This window comes from Labrus mixtus, chromosome 3 (assembly GCF_963584025.1).
Source record: "Labrus mixtus chromosome 3, fLabMix1.1, whole genome shotgun sequence".
In the NCBI taxonomy this organism is placed as follows: Eukaryota; Metazoa; Chordata; class Actinopteri; order Labriformes; family Labridae; genus Labrus; species Labrus mixtus.
The window spans coordinates 30,121,592-30,144,113 of NC_083614.1; the positions used below are offsets into that span (position 1 = coordinate 30,121,592).

General features: G+C 40.8%; 1 protein-coding gene across 1 annotated transcript in view; it reads left to right on the forward strand.

Annotated features, from left to right (window-relative positions):
* The window catches only part of LOC132970772 (contactin-associated protein-like 4), a 117,399-nt gene that overhangs the window by 34,717 nt on the left and 60,160 nt on the right, over positions 1 to 22,522 (forward strand). Inside the window, exons 3-5 of the mRNA XM_061034514.1 lie at positions 7,301 to 7,494; positions 13,490 to 13,637; positions 13,827 to 14,030. Coding sequence (XP_060890497.1) covers positions 7,301 to 7,494; positions 13,490 to 13,637; positions 13,827 to 14,030 — 546 coding nt within the window. The remainder of the gene's footprint in view (positions 1 to 7,300; positions 7,495 to 13,489; positions 13,638 to 13,826; positions 14,031 to 22,522) is intronic.

Here is a 22,522-nt window from a genome sequence, read left to right on the forward strand (position 1 = left end):
TGCAGGGCTTCTGATGGGCCCGATCTGGGAAATGAACTTGTTGAGTTTCTGTTCCATCTCCACTGTCGCCACAAAACAGCCATGATCCAGCCTCCATGCCACACGTCCTTGGCCTGTTTTCTAACACAGTGCCGCAAGGAAACATCCAAAATAACATTCCCTTTGATGCTTTAACGCTAGCCAGAAAAGATCCATGTATGACTTGCAGCAATGACACATTGAGGAGACGCACTCATTTTTATGGGGGACTTGATGTAAAACTTCCAGAGCAACAACCAGAACCCCCCCCCCCTTTCTCACACACACACACACACACACACACACACACACACACACAGTAGATAGGCAGGATTGACCTTTTAGCGGAAAAACCATTTGTTTTTATTGGACTCTTGGTGAATTAATTTCAATAATAAAACATTCTGCACTCAATACTGCAATTTCTCAAGGTTTATTTTAAAATCTGTTTCTGTTGAGCAACCATGTACTAATCAAATGTGTATTGATTTCTGCTGCACAGTCTCCCACCCACCAGCAAGTTCACATCCTCAGACAACAAGGTCACAGTCTGAAGCTTGTTGTTAGAGAGACCTTTAACTATGAAGTCTGGCCCATAATTAAAAACAGCAAAATATTTGATTTTGCTTATTTTCTCTATCTCCTGTATTCATGATGAATAACGTCAAAAGTCTGTACATATTTTCTTCCAAATGAAAACTATCAGTAATAAAACCCCAGTAAATAACAAAAATGTGGCAAGATGAATAATCGTTGTCTCCTTTTTTGATTGGATAGTTATTATTTTAATTACTTCTTTCAATTAAAGTTTTGTTTTTGTTCAGAAAGCTTTTAACATTTGACAACTTTTACTTTTCGTTCCTTTTGTGACAAAGAACAAAAAGATTATTAAATCAAAATAAGGTAGTTGTTAAACTAAAATTATAGTATTGAGGATAGTTTTTACTGTTAAACTGTCCCACAGCACTTACGTCTTTTATTTAACTGCATATATAAGCTGCTCTTGTTGTCTTCCTGTAATAATCACTACAAAGAGTCCTGTAGTGAAAAGTCTGTATCTGCTCTGTTGAAAGATTTGGACATGGGGGCTCTGGCTCAGTTGGTAGAGTCGGTCGTCTCTCAACTGGAAGATCTTGGTTTGATCCCCGGCTCCTGCAGCCACATGTCTGATGAAGACCCTTAACCCCAAGGTGCTCCCACTGCTTCGTCGACGGTGTATGAATGTGTATGAATGGGATGAGTTGCTTCTGATGGTCACTTTAGATAACAATCTCTGCCATCAGGGTGTGAATGTGTAGGTGTGACCTGCGGTGTTAAAGAGCTTTGAGTAGTCTGGAGACTAGAAAAACACCGTACAAGCTCAAGTCCATTTACCGTTTACCATTCAAAATCTTTTTGTGTGAACAAAACTGAAATAAAATAGATTTCCAACAAACACAGACAACACAAATGTGAGACTATTGAACCAAAAGTTGTAACTGTAATGCTGTGGGTTTTATAGGATTACACGTCACAAATGCATTGAATGTAAATTGTAAAATAATCATGCATATTTATTACATTCATAAAATATTACAAATCTTTAATTTCAAACATACTATAATGCACCAGCTGCAGCTGAGCCCCACTAAAGTCAAATTATTTGATGTATTGCTCTCTGTCTAAAAGAAACCCCTGTTTTAATAGTAAAATGAAATAGAAAATGTCATAATAAAAGTGCATCAGCATACATGTGGCTTCATTAAGGTGTTAAAAATGATGCTGTAAAAAAAGAGGTTCCTGTTAGCTTTTGAAGAAAGTATCCAACAGTATATTTTTGACAGGTCTGCCTATTATCCGCTGCTGAAACCTGGACGTTTTTTTACATCGGGCTTAAGTGAGCTCCTGCATGTTTGTACCACTATAATTACTGCCTGACATTAAAACACTCTTCGTGGTTAGGATTTGAGTGTCTATACAAATTAAATTAAGTCTTTTTTCAAAGTGTGGAAAGAAGATTTATTCACACACTTATTGATGACCCTTAAGTCCACTTTTGCAACCCTCTCCTGACCACTCCTGCCCTCGGAGGTGTTTTGTCGATTGGTCCTCTGATATGAATGACCTCAGAAGTCAAGTCCCTGTTATCGGCTTAATCTTTGTGGTAATGTGCTAATTTGAATGACCAGCAGAGCAGCGGCGAAATGTTCCTGACCTGTTTTTCACCTCAATTACTGCCCCAGTGAGCAAAAGCTTTGGTGTCGTTATTGACAATTTGGTGGAGAATTCAAGGAGATGCACTGGATCAGAAGTGACAGGCATGCATGATAGAAACTTTTGTTTTTGATCATCAAACACGTTGGACGGACTAAGTTAGTCATTTCTTTGTCGAGATTTCAACGTGGACACTAATGGGCTTTTTCGGCTCTCCTTCCCGTCCACCTTCCTCTCTTTGTTTTGGCTCCTCTCCCTCACTTCCTCATTTCTCCTCTGCCGCCCCGTAGATGTCAGTTGACCTGCCTCCGTCTCCCCTTATTCTGTCAATCTTTTCACTCTCTTCCTTTCTTCCTTGTTCTTCTCCCTCGGGTCCAGCTGTAATGAGTAAAGGTCAGGGTGTCAGCTCTCTCCTGTTGTGCTGTCAGTGCTCTTGTCTGTTATAGAGGTACTTATTAGCGGTGGCCTTTAGCCGCTGTCCTAACGAGCAGACAGCGCCGCTCTGACACAGCTGCTGGGGGAGAAGGGAATGTGATGACCTCAGAATCTAATTATTGCCTGTAAATCTAATTATATGGAGTATATGAACAAATCAAGTTAAATTCAGAACATTTTTTGGTGCTGGCGACCATATATTGTGTTTATACGGTTGTATTCAACTTGACAATACATTTGTACTGGTTGTTACAGTAAATAAACAATGTATGCGTTATTTACATTTTTTCTCATACAGACTGTCAGATAGAGACCACAGATAATGAAAAACAAGAGAACAGGACTATTGCTTGCCCTATGTTGTTCTTACAGCTCTAGTAAAGGATAATGTCTCACTGTCAGTCAGCATCTGGGGACGTCATTAACTCTAAAAGTAACTTTAAAACAGCCAAGCAAGGCGAGACATTTACAACAGAATTTCTGTGTTTAATGGGGCAGCTAGATGTTGGCAACCAGTGGGCAGTCAGAAGTGACAGGTCCAAAGGTAAAGACGCCGTATGAAACCGGCTGATAGGAGCAAGGCCAGTCGTCTAAAAGCAGGTGTTGGGTTAAAAGACAATCAGGGAAAGTAGGCAGAAATAATGATGATCAATGCATTAGGAGGATTACGCAACAATGGCGCTATTGATTTCTCTTCTAATGTGCACACGAGCCGCGGCAGTGTGGCAGTGAGCCAGCATCCACGATGATGCCAAAGCAGCTAAATAGAAATCAACCGTCTTTCATTTCAATATTCAAGCGTATGGATTTTTGTTTGTGAGAAATAATAAAGGCCACCGCTGAAAGGTCTTTTTTGAAGAAGAAAAAAAAGGTGGCCAATATGACAAGAAATCATCCGTCCACTGTAGTGTGTCTGACATTGTGGAGTGTGGAGTGTCCGCTGTTCACATGCTGATCATTAATCCATAACATGTTGGATTCACAATAAGTGTTAGTTGGTGGCAAATTATAAACCAGATACACCACATCTAATTGATTGAAGTCATTCACACAGTAATGTCTACATGTTGTGTTGACTCACAAATAGATGATGACACAGTAAACACAGTGTCTTATATGACAAAGAAAAGCATCAAATCCAGCACAAATACAAACGTACCGTGTTCCTTCCCGCTGCATCAAGGTAAGACGTCTGCCATTAGAAACATCCATTATCGATGACATGGCACCTCATTTACAGCTGAATAGCATCAGGGAGTACTTCCACCTGTTCAACAGCCCACTATGTGGAACAGTGTAACTGTGTTGTGTCAATCATTTTCTATTTCAGTGTAGAGCAGCATGATAATAGATGTGATGAGCCACTTCAGGCTGCATGCCTGAACGGTTACTGTATTGATTTGTGTTGGCCTTGTGTCAGCATGACATCACCTTGGCAACACAATCTCAAGTGCTCCTAAATCTGTCTGTCTTTTCATGCATGCAGTGTGTGTGTGTGTGTGTGAGCGGTATGTACATTCACTCTATGGGGGAAGAAATCCCTCCATCCGTTGTTCAGGTGCCATGGATTTGCTTTTTTTCTGACTCAGCACTTTTTCTGTACCACACACACACACACACACACACACACACACACACACACACACGCCCCTCTCAGTATTCAAAGTGTTCTTATCTTGTAGCGGCCTTTTCCATCACCTCCAATGTTTCTTCATAATCAGGTTTTGTCATAGCTCTCTATCCCTCACACACACACACACACACACACACACACACACACACACACACACACACACACACACACACACACACACACACACACACCTTCGTTTGAATAGTTGATGTCTGCAGCATCCAGAGGAGGAATAAACTTGCAGCTGGGTGATTCTACCGATGTCTCCCTGCAAAGTTAGATACTGTGTAAACTCTCCCTCTGTCTCGCCGTCCTCCTCCGCTATCTCTAAATTTTCTCCCTCACCTCCTCCGACCCTCTGCCTTCCAGCAACAGGTTAGATGTCTGAATAGAAACACATCCCATGAATGCAGAGTCTGGTTTGTCCCATGGGTTGAGTTCATAAAATGTATTAAAAAAAGTCATAGGATTGTGATGTGTTTCCTATTTTGGACTCCTCGGAGAGGTTAATTCAGAACCACGACCTCTTCTTTTTTCAAATTGGAGCATTTTATTACTCGCCTGGCTTTTCGCTGAGCCGTCACTTTTAAATACCAGACACATTTATTTCTCTACTTAAAATGATGACTGGGCCTAAAGATTAATTTAAGCTGAGGATGTTAACACAAGTTATAATGCACAGTGTATTGTATTTTTCTGAAATGAGTCTATCTGTTTAATTTCACTTTAACAGTTAGTAATAAGATGAAAAATCAGGCTGTAAATCAGATTTTAAAACTCTCTAATGCGAGTTTAGAGTTTATGGTCCCTTCTTCTCAAACATCACTCAGTACTTATTTCTTTGTCCACATATGTAACAGACTGACAGTCGGCATGATATCTGTCTCTTTTCCCATTTGTTTCATGACTTCTTTGTAACAGAAGTAAAATCGTCTCTCTTCAGCACAAGCCGTCGGTTTAGAACCTGAGGAGTTTTCTCTGGAAGCAGCAAACACATTTTTCCAAGAACATAAATGAAACAATTTAAAAAGATTACAAAATGTACAGATGGGTGTTATAAAAAAATTAACAGAATCAAAAATTAAAGTTTGTGTCGCTCTTTGTCGCCTTATGAAATATTTACTGTAGTTGTGCCAGGCTGCTGATCTGAATGGGGACAATTTATAATTTATTTATAATATTATAAATATAAAATTTATAATAAATTTGTATTTTATTGTAGTCATTTTCACAAATCTTTAAAGTTGACAGAAAATTTCCTTTAGAAAAAACAAAACAAAAAACTCACCTTAAAAAAAACACAGCCTACGTGTCTGCTTCGTTCATGGACGTATATCAGTGATGTCACCCATTCATTTCTGAAATCATGTTTTGAAGCCCAGTGATGGGGATCACCATGTTGGAAATGCTGACTCTACCTCCCTTTTGATCAATCTAGACACAAGCTAACAGGTGGAGCTGAGGCGGGCTCTAAGCCTCATGGCAGACAGCTACACACACACACCTGCAGCATGTCAGTCAACTCAGCCCCGAACTATACAATATCATGCATTACTCTTAGCCTTATGACAGTGAAGAAAAGGCCAACACATTTTGTTGTACCTCGATTAAACATGTTTATTTTTGCAATATAAATTGGCATTTTAACGGGGACTTAATGTGTGTTCCTCGACTTTCAAAGCCAGCCTCAAGTGGACGCTCAAGGAACTGCAGTTTTGTGCTCTTTCACATTTGCTACATTTTTTCTTCCCATGAGGATTTATAAATCAGTGTGTTTAACTGAACTATTCCAGTTTCCTGCTTGGCCTCATTTTGTTTGGTAATACATTATAATTTATGCGTCCGTTGCTCATGTTCATGTCAGAGGATTATTTTAACACGTACAGCGGCGTGAAAATCTATTTGTGTTTACTTTGTGTATTTTCCAGAAGTGTTTGCCATTGCTGTGACATTAAATCTTTGTTGTACGTTGCGATGTGGTTGCTTATTTTTGACCTCATTATGAACGCGGAGTGACTTAATCTCATACGCTCCTGGATGTCGGCTCCAGCTGCTTCAACAGCTGCCGCCCGGACACAAGGGGAGCATGTTACCCTGAAAAAACATAGGAGGGACGTCACCTTTTGCAAATCACTTTTGAAAAGGAAAACACTTCAGCCCAGATATTTAGGCCTCATCCATGTGGGAATGTAAATGAACAAGCTGTTCAATGATTTCTCAGCATATTCCACTCACCCTGAATGTCCCATAAAACTCGCAGTGGATGCATTAAATGGCAGGACACATCCTGACACTTAGCTTGGTGAGAGTCATCAGACCGCTTTAAATACCATCCTTGTGCTTCACTGTCAAATCCGTTTCCTTCAAGTGTTTGTGACCCAAATAAATCCAATGTAATGTCTTTAATTATGAGGATTTATTACTTATCGTCGTGAAGTCTGACATATTGCAGGGTTTTAAATCTGTGGACGTGTAAGTGGACTTAAACCCAGAAGTGGATTAAAGTTGAACATATTTCGCAACATTTTTAACTTAAAAGACGGGTTTCCTTTTGAATGTGCTGACTCATTTAACCAAGCATTAGCTCACTCCCAGCATCTTAACCCTTCTCTTTGGAAATCCTGACATCTGCACACTCCTCACCTCTGAACACAACTCCAACGTATAAACAAGCAGTTTGCATTCATGCGCAATCTGTGAGATTTATTATCGTCCATCTTACAAAATCAGAGCACGGAGTGTCGCCTGCAGACTTTAAATTCACACTTTAAGACTTTCATTTCAACTAGATTAAAATGTAATGAATCACATTTCACTCGGACAATTTGTCTCTCGATCCTCGCTCTCTGCTCCGTCACCTCTCCCAGCCTCTGTGTCTCCATCGCTGACACGCACGCACGCACACACACACACACACACACACACACACACACACACACACACACACACACACACACACACACACACACACACACACACACACACGACGCTGATCGGTCTTTGTCTCTGTCCTCTGTGCAGGAGCTGGAGGTTGGTCTCCCCTCGTCTCAGACAGATACCAGTGGTTGGAGGTGGATCTGGGTAGGCGGACCAAGATCACAGCTGTCGCCACGCAGGGACGCTACGGCAGCTCTGATTGGCTGACGGCTTACCTGTTAATGTTCAGCGACACGGGACACAACTGGAGACAACACCGGCAGGAGGACAGCTTAGGGGTAAGTCTCCTGCACTAATCGGTATGAACACTAAACTATGGGGAAATCACACCTTAATTCAAGAGCAAAATGTTTCAAAATCAACAAAAGAAAACTTTGTCCAACAGTGTTTTACTAAAATGTATCTACACATAACAAAATGGCCATCAATCTGGTTCTGTTTTGGATATGTTTGCACCTGCAGCGCACTTGTTTAAGATTCGAGAAAGAGAAGAGCAGTCTGCTTAGAAACTCAAAAAAGCATCAAATGCATTCACAATGAAAACCTCCACTCAAGCTACCATCCCGTGGCTCCGAGTGCGTCTTCCACTCCAAGAAGCATTGCCAGTGAAATTAATTCATGCAGCAATTATTCCATCCTGCTAGACCTAATTTGGAAAACAAATTCACTTTATATCAGCATAATATCTAGGAGACAAGGATGCATTAAATTAGTGTGCAAAGATATTGGTAACAGAATACCAATTTAAACGAAAGTCCAGTTAAAGTTTAAACCATTGAAAACTGGATTTGAGTTAAAGTGAGGAGTAAGCTTAAACTTAAACAACACAAATCAGCACATCATGTACCCTTAAAGAATGACATCTAGTTAAATGAAATAGGGCTTAACACATCTACAATAGAGAATGCTGCTTTCAAAACACACAATCCAATTTATATATCAACTTCTTCCTGTAAACATGACAAGATAAGAACCTTTTGGGGCGAGGTCTTCAATATGTTTGATTGAAAATAATTGCTTGTAAAAGTTCGCATTGAACCAAATGTTTTTATTTAGGGCCTATATTCTGAATTCTTCGGATGAACTACTTTTATTAAGATCTGCTATCTTCAAGCAAAAAACATCTGTTGAGACTTTTCAGGGATGAATCAGAAACACTTAGTTTGGGGAGTTGATTTAAATAATGACTAAATTTATGTCTTTGGGGAAAAAAATACATTTATACTCTCAGGGAAATTTAATTGTATGAAAAGATGTGAAAACATTTTGTATATTTTCTAGAGCATGGCGACTTGGTGAATATACTGATTTAAGAAGACTAACTGGACATTTAAGAAATCCTCGCCATGATCAGCCAATCACGTCGAACTTTCCTCTCAGGCCTTTTTTTTTGTCAAACTTCACAAGACAATTCCCATCATGTGAACACACAAGTGCAACCGATATCAATGCCTGTCAGAAAGGTTTGTCTGCCAAAATATAACCACGTCTACTTTTGTCCCAGTTATAAAAATGACAGCAGGCTCATTAGCACTTTACAGAACGGGCAGAACAGTTTATATTGTCTCGAGATCAACACTTTGTAGTAACTAACATCAATAAACCAGCACATCCTCCAGAAACATTACATTATTCATTTCACTGTGTTTCAAGATGAAGTTGCTGATATTTAAATTGTTTTTTTTTCTGACCTCATTTTTTGGGAGGTTTGTTGGAGTATCCTTCAGTGTATGAAGGTCTGTTTCAAAAATGTTTTACTGTGACACCAAATTTATAATAAAAAAGACAAAATGAACAATAAGACCATTACACACCTGCTGTGATAAATTATCTATCTCAGACAATATCAAGTTAAAAAAAAACATTTAGTTGAAGGAAATATCTCTTTAAAGTCTTTACATGTGATCAAGTATCTCCTCTGAAAATAACTCTGTGAGTCATGACTGTCTACAATGGGTGTAACACCCAAGTCCCACTGTCTGTGATGTTTTCAGAGTTTTCAGAGTCCTATCTTCACTTTGTTTACATCGCCCGGACGGCCGGCTGACTCCTCCCCTCGCGTATAAAAGTTGTTTAATTGAGGGACTAGAGAAAAGAAGAATAACATACTGTACTCACTGCTTAACTGTGTTTCTAGATCACGCTCATTTCAGGTAAATTTACATGCAGTGTGAAGATACGAGCATAATGAAGATCGCTAGCATTAGCATGCTAACACAACAATGCAGCGCGAGTTGTTTTGGTTTCATGCTGGTGCTCAAAGGCGACATCTGCTGGATCAAAAAATTGCATATAAAGCCTTTAAAGTCTTTCTTAAATAGCCCACAGTGAAACAGTTTACACCATTTTGAGCTGCATGAATAATAAATACACATTTAAATCAACACCATGTATTGTAACTGCTATGCAGACAGCTGGGGAGGGAGCTGAGCTCAAACTGTGGGTTGATTGAAGTTAAAACACTTTTGGCCTCACTGTCACAGTCATGATTTACATTTCTGCGGGGACTGGTACTGCCTGCAGCGTCGTGCGGGCTCACCGGGAGCCTTTCACTCTTTATTAATAATGGATGGAACAATGAAAGGAACCTGGGCAGGGCTCTGTCAGCTGCACGGAGCTGCTGTCAAACTGTTAAACCTCGACCGACAGGAGGCTGGGGCTGTTCTTAGAAAGACTGCCTGGATTCTTGCCGCAGCACACGTTTCCATCAACAGGCTGAAGGAACACGCGTTGTGAATCAGACTCGATGAGAGCGTGAAACTGAAAAATGCATGTGGTGACTAAATATATATTTAGAAGTAGCTTGTGTAAGACATAGCCCTGCAGACTGGGAATTAAAAACTGAAACAAATCATTCTGCTTTCCTTCATATCTGCATGTTCCCTAGTTTTCTTTTTCTCTCCAAAAATCCTCTTTTTTTTCTTTTTTTTTTACAGCTGATCACTACCCAGCAAACTACCGTGTGTCACAATGACAGGAAGACGTGTCGGGCCTCTGATGATTGAACAACAATAGATTTGATTCAGTGGCAGTCGGGCGTACTGTCTTCCATAAAGGAGACATCTTGTTACAGCAGCAGCCCGGAGAATAGCTTTTGATTCTGATTTGACAGGATGCGATTTTCAGTAAAGGATGGAAAATCTGTGAAGCCGGGGAGACATGGCTAGGAAAGAGGAAGCAGAGTTTGACTTCTCACAGCTTAAAAAACTTGTTGATTTGACACTCGGCGTGAGAGCTGATAAACCCAGATCAGCTCTCTGAGTGGGTTTAGAGCTCCATATATTAGCCAGACCAGCTTACAGTGTCGGTAAAGTCACAGATTTGACTGAAGAAACAGCTGTCGGCCTCAGGTTCAGCTTCTCACTGACTTCTCAACTATGTCGTCCCTTAAAATAAATGGTACGGGCTGCACGGTGGTGCACGCTGTTGCCTCACATTGAGGAGGTTCTTGGTTTGAATCCCCGTCGGAGAGAAGTTTGCATGTCTCTGTGTGGAGTTTGCACGTTCTCCACGTACATGCATGGGTTCCCTCCGGGTACTCAGGCTTCCTCCCAAGAATCTGTGACTCTAAATTGCCCATATGTGTGAATGTGGCTGTTTGTGCACTAACCATGCTCTTATCTCCATATCTTTAATTTGGTAATATTTTACCCTCCATGTATTCAGTACATTGTTGACAAATGCATATTAAGACAGACTCTATAAATGTAAAAAAAAAAAAGCTGCAGGAAGTTATTCAGCTTATTATCGTATTGATCTGTCAGTGTAGACAAAAGCACTGGTTTAGGATATGGCTGAAACAAAGAGCAAACTATTTTGCAACACTAATATCCTGAACATATTTCTTCCACATACACATGATCCTTACCTCTATTTGGATTTTTTCTCTGGTCTTTGAACAACATTCTGCTACTTACTGTGAGTCCAATCATACAAGACTGGACTCTTCTGCAGACCCCTTTTTCATCATTACAATCTCTGCAGCTTACAGGGTAGGAAAGCTGTACAGAGACAGGAAACGATGGGAGGAGAGAGTAACCACTCGGCTAGCCGAGGCTCCAACTCTCTCCTTGACTACCCCATATTTCTCTCCTTGACTGAGGTCTTGTCAAAGGCTGCTCACATTTCACAACATGCACGCTGAGGTAAATGAGATGCCTCTCACTTCAGCCTCCTCAGCAGGAAACAGAGCCGTTTGTTGAGCTCAACGCTTGGCTGCCCAGCCGGCTCAGCCCTTCAAAGCACCGAAGACGCTAGCTGAGATCGCAATTATGCTGCACCGGGGAAGCCAATTCCACTCACACAGCCTCATCAGTACACACACTCAGCGGACAGACACACACTTAGCATGACACACAGTACACTCTCAAGAAAGCAGGACAGTCCTCAGCAAAGCCTGCAGTAACACTTAAAAAACATAGAAGCTGTTTTTTTTCCCTCCTTCATAAAGATGCATGTGATGCTCTGTGTGCTTCTGGTGCATCAACCACAAGATTCTCACAGGCAGCTGATTGGGAAAATAGAGGCTATTAGTCTCTTTAAAAGAGGCCTGGTGCAGAGACAGACTAGGTCCCAGAGTTATTGATCACAGGACAGAGAGAGGGAGAGATGTTATTAGCAGCTAGGATCAATGGCCTCTCCGAGACCAGGAGGGTTAGAGAGAGTTTTTCCTCCACACTCAACCTGATTCTTTTTCTTCTTTTTGAGATTAAAACAAGACAACTTCTTTGAACAGAATAAAAGGTAGTGTTTTGAATTGGTTAGGGGCTTTGAAATCAATTTGCTTAAGGATGGGCTATGAAGGGGTCCAGTGCCAGGGGGATGAATATGGTCGATTGCAGTTGTGATTTTGCCGTTTTGGGTAAGAATCTTGGGGTTGAGGCTCAGGTTTGGGCATGGCTTGATAAGCTCTGTAGCTTCCCTCTGTGGTTCCTGTATTTGGAAAGACTGAGAGATGAAAGAGAGAAGGGAAGTAGGGTCGTGAGAACTTGAGAAGTGGTTTGACCATGGACCCGGACACGTCACCCCTTTCGTTTTCCACGAGTTCAACATCTTGGCCGTTGTTTATTCATCGGGCTCAAGCAATTAAAATATTGCATTAACTAGCTCGCTCCGTGTTTGCACGCACACATTTCTGGAGGGAGAGGAATGCGGGTGATTGCCGTGAAACAGGTCATTTAAAAGAAGCGCTCTACCCATCATTGCACCCTGCCCTATTCTCTGCAGGGACATAATGAAAACAGCTCTCCTTTAAATGGGTCATCACAAATGAATCAATGATGGAGAAACGTAAAAAGCTAACCAACCAAGTACACTAAGCTTGGAGATCGATATCTTTTAATTAGTGCAAACACATTCATTAGAAAATACGTTCCAGTCGCCAATAAAACTGGAGCACAGAAGTTATGGACAACCTGCTGGTCAATTCAACAGCACAGAAAGCTGTTACATCTGTCCGATGTTTTTCCACATTACTTAGCAATAAATTCAGCGACTGTAATTACCTGAGATGACAGTTGGCGAAATCCACCTGACATTCATAGTGACCTCGCCCTTAATTGCATAACGTTAAGCTTTAATAATATTCAAATAGTGAGGTATAAGATAAGCATGAATATTAGATACCTTTGGAAACCAAATCCATTTTTGCGGCAGGCTGTAGACATGCCTTGCCTTTTAATATGGGGCCTAATGGGGATTGAGTCCATTTTGGAGCCACCTTCAAGTGGCCACTGGAGGAACTGCAGATTTTTGTACTTCCAGGCTACTTTTCTTTTTTTGGCCCTTGAGTCTAAAATACTTATTGTCTGTAAATACTTAAATACTGATTTACTATAATGTAAATCTGGTCCTGGGTGCCGGTGGCCGAATGGTTAGAGCACACACCCCATGTATGGAGGCTGCGGTCCCCAAAGCGGTCCGAACGGTACCTCCACAGTAAAGGCATAAAAAGCACATCGCCCCCTCCCTAAAAAGAAAAATTGTAATTACAAACTGTTTTTGTCAATAGATTATAATATTAATTTCTTTCCAGGATGGATGCCAAACGTCTAAAGAGAATACATTTCCCTTTTAAGCAGCTTAATTATGAATATCAAAGTTATAAACAAACAGATCCCCTGTTCCTTTTTAGTGCACTTGAGAAGCTCATTACTTTAAGTGTTTTGCCTTCAGATCTTCCCTGCTGAGGTAAAATGTGAAAACCCAGGTGTCTCGATGCAGAAAATAGGCAAAGTACCGTACATTGACTAATGTTGTGGTTTTTTTTTTCAGGCTTTTCCAGGTAACAGTAATGCAGACTCTGTGGTCCAGTACAAACTGGAACAGCCGGTGATAGCTCGTTATCTGCGTCTGATTCCTCTGGACTGGAACCCCACTGGGAGGATTGGACTCAGACTGGAGATCTATGGATGCAGATACAGTGAGTCCACACTTTTCTCTTGATTTCTTTGTGAGTTCCATCTCCATGTAGTGCTAATAATGAAGAAAATGTATTCTCATTAAGATTAAGAGGTGGTGGGAGAAAAAGTTTGAGGGAATAATTGAGAATAATTGAATCTGTGTCGTCGGTCTGATGAACCTCTTTCTCCCTCTCTTTGCGTCTCTGTAGCTTCGGACGTGGCCAACTTCGATGGCAGCAGCAGCCTGGTCTACAGGCTGAGCGTTCGGCCGAGCTGGACGGATATGGAGGTCATCTCTCTGAAGTTTAAAACCCTGAGGAATTCCGGGACTTTGCTGCACGCAGAGGGACAGAGAGATCACAGCCTCACCCTGGTGCTGGAGAAGGGACGGCTGCTGCTCTACCACCAACAAGGTCAATACTTTTCCTATATTTATCTCAGCCTATTTATTATATATGTGCAGTTTAATGTCCAAATGATTAAGTGTAGAAGTCACAGACTTGTTGGGTTTAACAATCTTGAATGGAAGAAAACAACATGCTATATTTACAGTTTCTTTCATACTTAAAAGTGTTTATTATTACTGTATAATGTGTGCATATTTCACAAATTTAGAATTCAGAAAATCATCATTACTTCATCGTATATTGCTCATGTGAACTTCATTAATCTTGCTACATGCAGAACCATCAACAAACAAAACAAAACTTTTTATTTTTTAAGGCCCAAACACCCCGGAAAAGATTTGACAAATTATTCCAAATGCGTCAACAAACGCTCCAACAGCGCTCTGCGGGCGTCAGATTTCAAATGTCAATAGTTTAATACCAGCCGTCTTTAAGGAAAAAAAGATTGAAATTCAAAGAGTATGACAAGAAGGATTTTGCTGCATAGAACAATTCCACGGCTATAACTCTGCATCTTTGCGTGTGTCTATTTTAGGTTGCAGCATGTAAGTGTGTATGAAGGCTCTGGGCGTTAAAGTTCAGTCTTTGGGGGTTACTGTCAGCCTCTTAGTCCTCAGATGAAGCTCCAAAATCACACGGGTAGAGGCATCGAGACAGTATGACAGCAGTCAAACACAACACAGGTATAGCTGTCAGACCTCATAGTGCGATTGGGAATAGTTGAGTTTGTACCTCTGCAGTTGAAATGAGCAAAGAACGAAGAAACTACGATCTACTTCAGGTGAAGGAAGATGAGAGTCTGTGTTAATGATATGATACTTGAATAATCTTTGCTTGATGCTATATTAAGGCTTTAACTTTTTATTTCTACAATTCTACAATTCACTTAGCAGAAGTTTTTTTTTTATCCAGAGCGACGTACATCAGAGAGTAAGAACAACACAAGCAAGGATCTAGAGAGGAAGAAACAATGTCAGTAAGAGCAAACGATCAGCTTTGAGTCTGATTGGACACACAGGTGCTGACAGGAAGTGACCAGAGGCAAAGCACAACATTGAGGGCAGTTCTTGAGAGCTCTAATCAGCATCCAAAACCATCCTTATATATCTTCATCAACATTATCAAACAAAAACCATCATCGTCATCATTAATGTCATGAAGTGCGTAGGAAAGTGAAAGAGCTTGGTCTGTAGCTTTTTCTTAAAGATGCATATCAGTTAGTGTTTCCGTACTCTGAGCTGGAGGTTTAAATCTCGACATGCAGTACAGTTATGGAGGTTTTTTCTTTTCAACTTGAAGCATTAAGTAAACGCAGTTAAGTTTTAAGTAGGAAAAAAACCCTCCAGCAGTAGTCAACTTCCTGTGGAGAAGTGAAGAAAGTCTGTGATAAGGAGCGTCTAAAACTTTTTCTGTTCATTTATTTTTAATTGCTCTGAAAATCTGTCAGCTGAACACCTATACCGTACTGTGTTATTATGCTCTCAGACTCCAGAGAATCCTCCATCCTGTCTCAGTATAAGGAAATTTAATCGCTTGCACTTTATTTTTTTTGTTCCCTCAATGAAAATGAAAAAAGCTTAATGTTGGTCTCCGTCCATCTGCTGGTTTGTTTGCGAGTTTGTCGGATGCGATTTCTAAGAAACCACTGATCCAATTTTGAGGCGGCTCAGGGGATACGTGCGTCTTTCTGCCTCGGCTGATTAGCTCAATACAGTGTTTATTTGACATCCATATGTCTCCAGCAATTTCCAGACAAAACGAATCAGACGGTGAAGAAACCTGGGAAATGGGTGTAGGAAGACTGAGGAAGGTTTTGAAGAAAGACTGCCAATTTGTTGGTGGAAACATGTTCACTCTTCCAAGTATCATTCCCAGTTTCTGTCCCTCTTACTGTAACTCACTTCTTCTTGCTCTTCCTCACCCGGCTTGACCTCCTCTCTCGTATTCTCTCTCTTTTAATTAATGATGGATGTTAGCGAGCAAGAGTTAAGGATGAACTCTGCTGAGCACAGTGAGCACTGCATGATCCACGGCCTCTGCCTGCACAGAGTGGAGCGCTGATGAGGCTATAGGGAGGAAATGTGTTTGTGTGTGTTGGTGTTGGTGTAAATGAGGTTAAATTAAGGTGTTGTCAGGCTGTCAGGACATCGTATTTCCCCCATATGGCAGAGCTCACATCAAACATGCCATCTGCCTCTGCTCAACAACCATTCCTCTCCTACTGTCATCAGTAATTTACAATATTATAACTCCAAATGATTATCTAGTTTCTGGAGAAAACACCCGAATAATGACTCGCACAAAAACTCTGTGATTTAAATGTTACATTTAGCAACTTTCAACCTTATCTCTGTTGTTCCCATTGAGGTATTTAGTATAAAGAACACGAGAGTTTCCTTTCTTCTCTGTGTCTTTGTTCAGTACAGTTATTTTACTCAAGCCTCTTTGACACATGCAACACCCTTGAAAATGTCTGCAGCAGAATTTTTCTCCCAGACTTTTCCCTTGCCAGACGGCCCTCTCGTCGACTCTCCACCAGAAGTGGAATTGAGCTGATGTGTGAGCACAGCAGATGAAAGTGAGGAAAAATTCCTCAGGGGAAGTGGGAGGTGGTGATGATTTTTTTTTATGTTCCACATTTAGCATTACTATAAAGGCAAAATCTGTCATCATGTCAACACTACTAACAAAGTAGCAAAAAATGGCATCCCATAAAAGAGGAGGACGTTATGGACTAAAAGATATTTGACCTTTCAGAGGCTCGTTGGACTTTCAGCCATATTTATTCAAGCCAGGGTGTAGAGGGTCAAGGCCAAGGCTCAGGGTTCTTGATCACAATGTGTGCAAGTACAGGAGGGCACCAACTCTTCCAAAAATTAACTTTTTTTAAAATCTCACTTTAAAAAAAAAAAAAATGCATATGCCCATTACATCAATCTATCCATTATCTAAACTACTTTTCCCAGCTGTCATTGGGCAAGAGGTGGAGCAGGAACCTCCTCACGGTGAGGCAACAGCGCTAACCACTGAACCAGCGTGCAGCAAAAGCCCATTACAGTGCAATGAAAAAGTTTGGCGATTGCCTCCTCATGTTAGAGAAAAAAAGGAAGAGAAATCAAAGGCAAGTACAACTATCAGAATAGCATCACCGGTACTGCAGGGCTGATGATAGGCTTCTTTCCCGCATGTCAGCCCCCACTCTCTCTCTCTCTCTCTCTCTCTCTGATTTCCGACTCTCTCCCCTGTCTTAGCGGTTAAAGGCGTTTGAAGCCCAGAAATGAATCTTTAAAAAAAAAAAAGGTGATTCACATCATTACGGTTCACATTTCATCATGTTACAATTTTGCAGAGATGGAACTTTGTGAACAATTTTCAGTGCAAGGAGGTTCATTCCTGTCACAAGCAGACGGTCTGTAGTTTCTCGGGCTACATGTTGAACAGTCCCTGAAGTTCAGAAGCTGTCTTTTTAAGATTTATTTCATTAGCTTGTGTTGTATTTTGAGATATTTTAAGACTTTTTTTTTTAGCAATGGAAAGTTTCTGGAAGGATAGAAGAATAGTTTGATAGAGGGATGAATGGATGAATGGGTAGATGCCTCCTCTGTGCTTTCTTTCCACCCTCTGGCCTCTACTCTAGTCTTGCCTGCCCTTTTCTCCCCCCCTCTCTGCAAATCCAGCAAAACAGAATATTGTTCAATTCCCTCTGTTTTGGCAGGGGGTGAAGAGCATTAATTCCCTGCTGGCATTGTCTATTTGTCAGCGGTGGAGCAGTGTTATCTGTGAGAGCCATCAGCCTGACATCAGCTCCCTGAGTGACGCCTGTCACATCCCCCCCTGCCAGACCCGCCGAGCTGATTATCAACAAACTGCTCAAAGCATTCTGGGTAGCCGTGAACGAAAATAAACCCTACTTCCACAGTTTTTGGAAGGACACAGAGATTAGATTGAGATGTGATAACCCAGTATATCAGCCAATACAGCAAAATAAAAACATCTATTGGCTCAATCAGAGCGCTGTCACTGCATGTTTCTTTCTCTGGCTGGCTGTGTTTGCTGGCCCCTTTACCCTTTCTTCTTCTGCCTGTTTTATTTTCCTCCTCCTCTCTCTCTCTATTGTTATTTATCACAGCTTTTCTTATAAGTCCCCCCCCCCCAGTTCTGCCACTGCTAGATGTTTTTCTTCCAGAGGTGATTATTTGCCTTTTTCAATTGCATGCTCTTTGTTTTTCTCTCATCTTTCTCTCTCTCTCTTTCAACCCCGCCTCCTCATACGCTCCCAGGAGTTTGCAGTCGGCAGACAGTGTAATTTAGATCAATAGCTTGGAGCATCCACCCTGAGCCGCGGCATGCTCCACCACAGTCAGCTGTTGGCTCAAAAGAAAAGTTCAAAATCGAGGAGCCGAGATAAAAAAAAAAAAACCCTGAAGATTTAGATGCGCTATCTCCACAGCTCCAGACTGTGAGCTGTTCTCTGAGGCTCTTCCTACTTATCGCTCCCGTTTGGCAGCCTGATCCCAACTGTCCCTGTCGTCTCTTTAGTGGTGATACATGTCGCATCAGGAGGATGATACACAAGCTGGCCGAGACACAGGAGAGTTAATGATGGCTAACACTGGGCATCGGGGATATGTGCAGCTTATAAAAACACACAAGAACAAGCCAGAGCAGATGTATTTTTGTTAGACACAGTGTAACTGCCATTAGCATAAATTAATGATGAATGAAAACAGAAAGACAGACAGACTGGCAAACAAACAGATAAACAGTCAGACACCCGCGCTATCTGCCCGTGGCTGTCCAAGCAGTTGAAATAAATTGGCTGCCTCATTAAGATTTATGCCGGCTATCCAAAACCATCTCATTTCCTCTCTGCTTTACATTTATCAAAATGTCACTTTGCTGTAATGTAGCTCACTGCTTCATAATTCAGCTCAATTCTGACCTGTCAACAGGAGGCTGTATTACACGGCAGTAAACACTCTGAGGGCGAGTGTGTCCCGCTTCAGTGCGTTCCGGACGAATGGCGTTAAGTATCACTGGCTAAATCAGGATGGCAGCAGAGAGGCGTGCAGGGCGATGCTGCATGTTCAGTACGAGCCTGTCATTTCTCTCTCTGCTCCATAATGAGAACATGCTGTGGTTGGGATTTGTGTTTCTGTGTGATAAAACACATAATAGTGTTGATTTAACAGTGACAAAACACCAGCATGATTGTAAAGGGGTTTTTTTGTACTAAATGTGCAGAGAAACCAAAGCCACCACATGATTCTGCAGCAGTTAAAGAAATTCAGTTCTTTGGACAGTTGGCAGAGTCAATGGAAAACAAGAAAATTGTGGTAATTACTGTTACATTTGCTTTCTCTTTTCCACTTTTCCTTCAGTGATTTACATCGAGCCTCCAGGAGTTTCTGTTGTAAACCGCCTCATAAGAGTTTCAGTCAGCAGCCTCTGTGTTCAGGAGCCTCAAACTGAACTGCAAAGATGCTCACGGGACTCTTAATGCAACACGCTGCTCTGCTGTTTAACAAGTTGCATACTAAAATAAAAAAGATGCACACATAGCCAAGAGGGAAGTGTAAATGATTAGTCCCTCCTCTCCCTTCCAGGAAGTACTGAGAGAAAGAGAGAAACAAGTGCATTCTTAATGTGTTCTTCTGAGCTTTTCTGTTTTGAACAGGAAGATAGCAAAGAGAGAAGATCATCTCTAATGGATGACATCATGATTACATGGCTACTGTCTCACACCCTTTGGTCATGCAGTGTTAACTTTACTCAAAATGTATCTATTTCTTCCCCTTTAAGAGAAGACAAGATTACTTTTTTTTTTAATTTAATGATTATTAAAATGATTTTTAAACCCATGCAATGTAAAAGAAAAAAAATATCTTTAGAATATCTTTAGAATATCTTTAGGTAACATCTTCACCTCTTGGTCTAAAGCAAAATATGTTACAAGCATCACATTTGACTAGTGGGAAAATAAATCATAGAGAAGGACATGATTTTAGTTTTGTTTGTTTCAGATTTTTTTACACTTCATTATAACAATTTAAATTAAATGAATAACCCATTGTTTTATTCCATGAAGTATTTTTTGATGTATGTATTGTTTAACGTTATTTATGTTACTTTATAATCGAAAAAAAAAGTGATGCAAACCCAAAGTAAAAAATGAAGAGAGACCTGAGAGACCTGACTATGACTCCGCTGTTTCTTTTTTTTTCTTCAGTTTGTTTAGTGCTAATAAATTCAATTTCCAACTGTGACCAAAGTTGATAATTGGTTCCGGGAAAGTACGTAATTTTTTGAAACAGCTCGCAGAAATACTGAAACAATTATAACCGTCTGTCTCCTGATAAGAGCTGTCATTGTCGTCCTTCATAAACAGATTTAGAGCTCGAGCAGAGAGCCGTAATGGAGCAGCAGACACAGAATGATAAGGTGATATTGCCCCAGGGAGCTGTCTGCAACAGCAGACTCCTGAAGAGTGGAAAGTCAAAATGTTCAGTGCATATACGCCACAGCTGGTGGACAGGAACATTCAATATTAGTCTGCTCAGAAAGGAAAGATTGAGTAATTATTCCCTCACAAAGTTCTCACAGACATGCAGGCGAGGACAGAAGAATGAGGGAAATTAAGAACGACAGAGGGTAAGAAAGACAGTACTTCATGAATGAAAGTTAAGTGTGCTGTAATCGTTCGCCTTCAGACTTCTAGTATTGATCTCTCTCTCTCTCTCTCTCTCTCTCTCTCTCTCTCTCTCTCTCTCTGTCTCTCTGTCTCTCTGTCTCTCTGTCTCTCTCTCTCTCTCTCTCTCTGTCTCTCTCTCTGTCGACTTATAAAACCTGTAACTCAATATGTCACTGCATGAAGTGGCTTTATAATAAAAGGAATATGATTAAGACATTTTGGGAAACATTGTCACAACTACTGTCACAACTTCTCATTTGATATACAGTTTATAGCTAGAGACTGGAGGTGATTAGCATAGCTTAGCATAAATACTGGATGCATTTGCATGCACAAGTTCCTGTGAGTGTGTGTAATGCCTGTTCATGCTGCCACGGGGGGGGGGGGGGGGGGGGGACGAAGTGAGAAACAGCCGTTATGTATTTTTTCAAAAGCAAAGCTTCACAGTGAGTGATATGTTTGATGGTTCAAAGACAGCAAACGCTCAGAAACACTCAAATTAAACAAATACAGGCTGAGCTCAACAAAGACATCAGAGGTACTTCTTTGTCCACAGGTGGCGTCAAATATTCAACTCGAAAAGTTCCTCTCAGGAGCTTTAAAGGTGTTTTTCTAAACTTTTGGTAGAGAAATGTGAAAGTTGAAGAAATTTACAAATTCTGTGGTATATGTTCATAACTCTATACACAAACTGTCCTCAGAGGAACATTTGGTCCCTGGAACACTGTTGGAAGATAAAATGCGACAGTGAAACAGTAACTCTCCTGGTAGCTTTTTTTTTAGCTCCAAACAGTGTTCCAGAGAACCATTTTTTCCTTTGAATAAAGTTTGTGTATTTAGTTCAGAAAATATAGCAAAGAATTGTTTCACTTCTCCAACTTTTAAATTAATTTTTTTTCATTTTGGGGCTTTTTGTGCCTTTAATGGAGAGATAGGAGAGTGGATAGAGTTGGAAATCAGGGAGAGAGAATGGGGAATGACATGCGGGAAGGGAGCCACAGGTGGGATTTGAACCTGGTTGGAAGACCATAGCCTCCATACATGAGGGACGCGCGCCCTAACCACTGCACCACCAGAGCACCAAACTTTCTAAAATTCACTACCAAATCTACATAATGCACCTTTAAGGTGGTTCAACTTCAGAAACTAAAAGCAGCAGCTGCCTCATTGTGAAAATGTTAAATCAACTCAATACATTTGAACAACTTTAATAATCAAACTCATATAATATATATATTATATATATATATATATATATAATATCAATTCATTTCAACACATCCAACTTTTCCATACCAACATGTTTCCTTTCCCTGAAAAGTATAACACATTTCTGTGGTTTTAAAGTGTGAGCTGCTTCCCTGTGAACAGCTGCACCTTCAAACACAGCTGAAGGTTGTTTTCCTTTTCCTGTTTGTGTAAATATAAATGAGATGGAACATACTTGTTAGCGACTTTAAGAGGTGTTGTTGGGTGTATTTCTGAACTTTGGAGAGAACCAGGCCACCTGTTTCCTCCTCCACCCGGCCCCTTTGCCACGCATGGTGTCTCCACACTTACAGTTAACATCCTGAAACCTTTATTTAGGTGTTTCTTTGTAACATTAATTGTTCATGTGAAGGGAATCAGACGTTTGGAGGAAAAGACATTCATTAGAAGTGCAACACTCCACAACGAGGACCCAATTTCAGAATCACAAGTCAGAATCAGAAATATTGTTTTAATCCTCAGGGGGAAATATGCATAGAAATATGAATAAAATGAGCAATGTTAATAATACATCAATAAGTACAAGACAAAGTGTTTC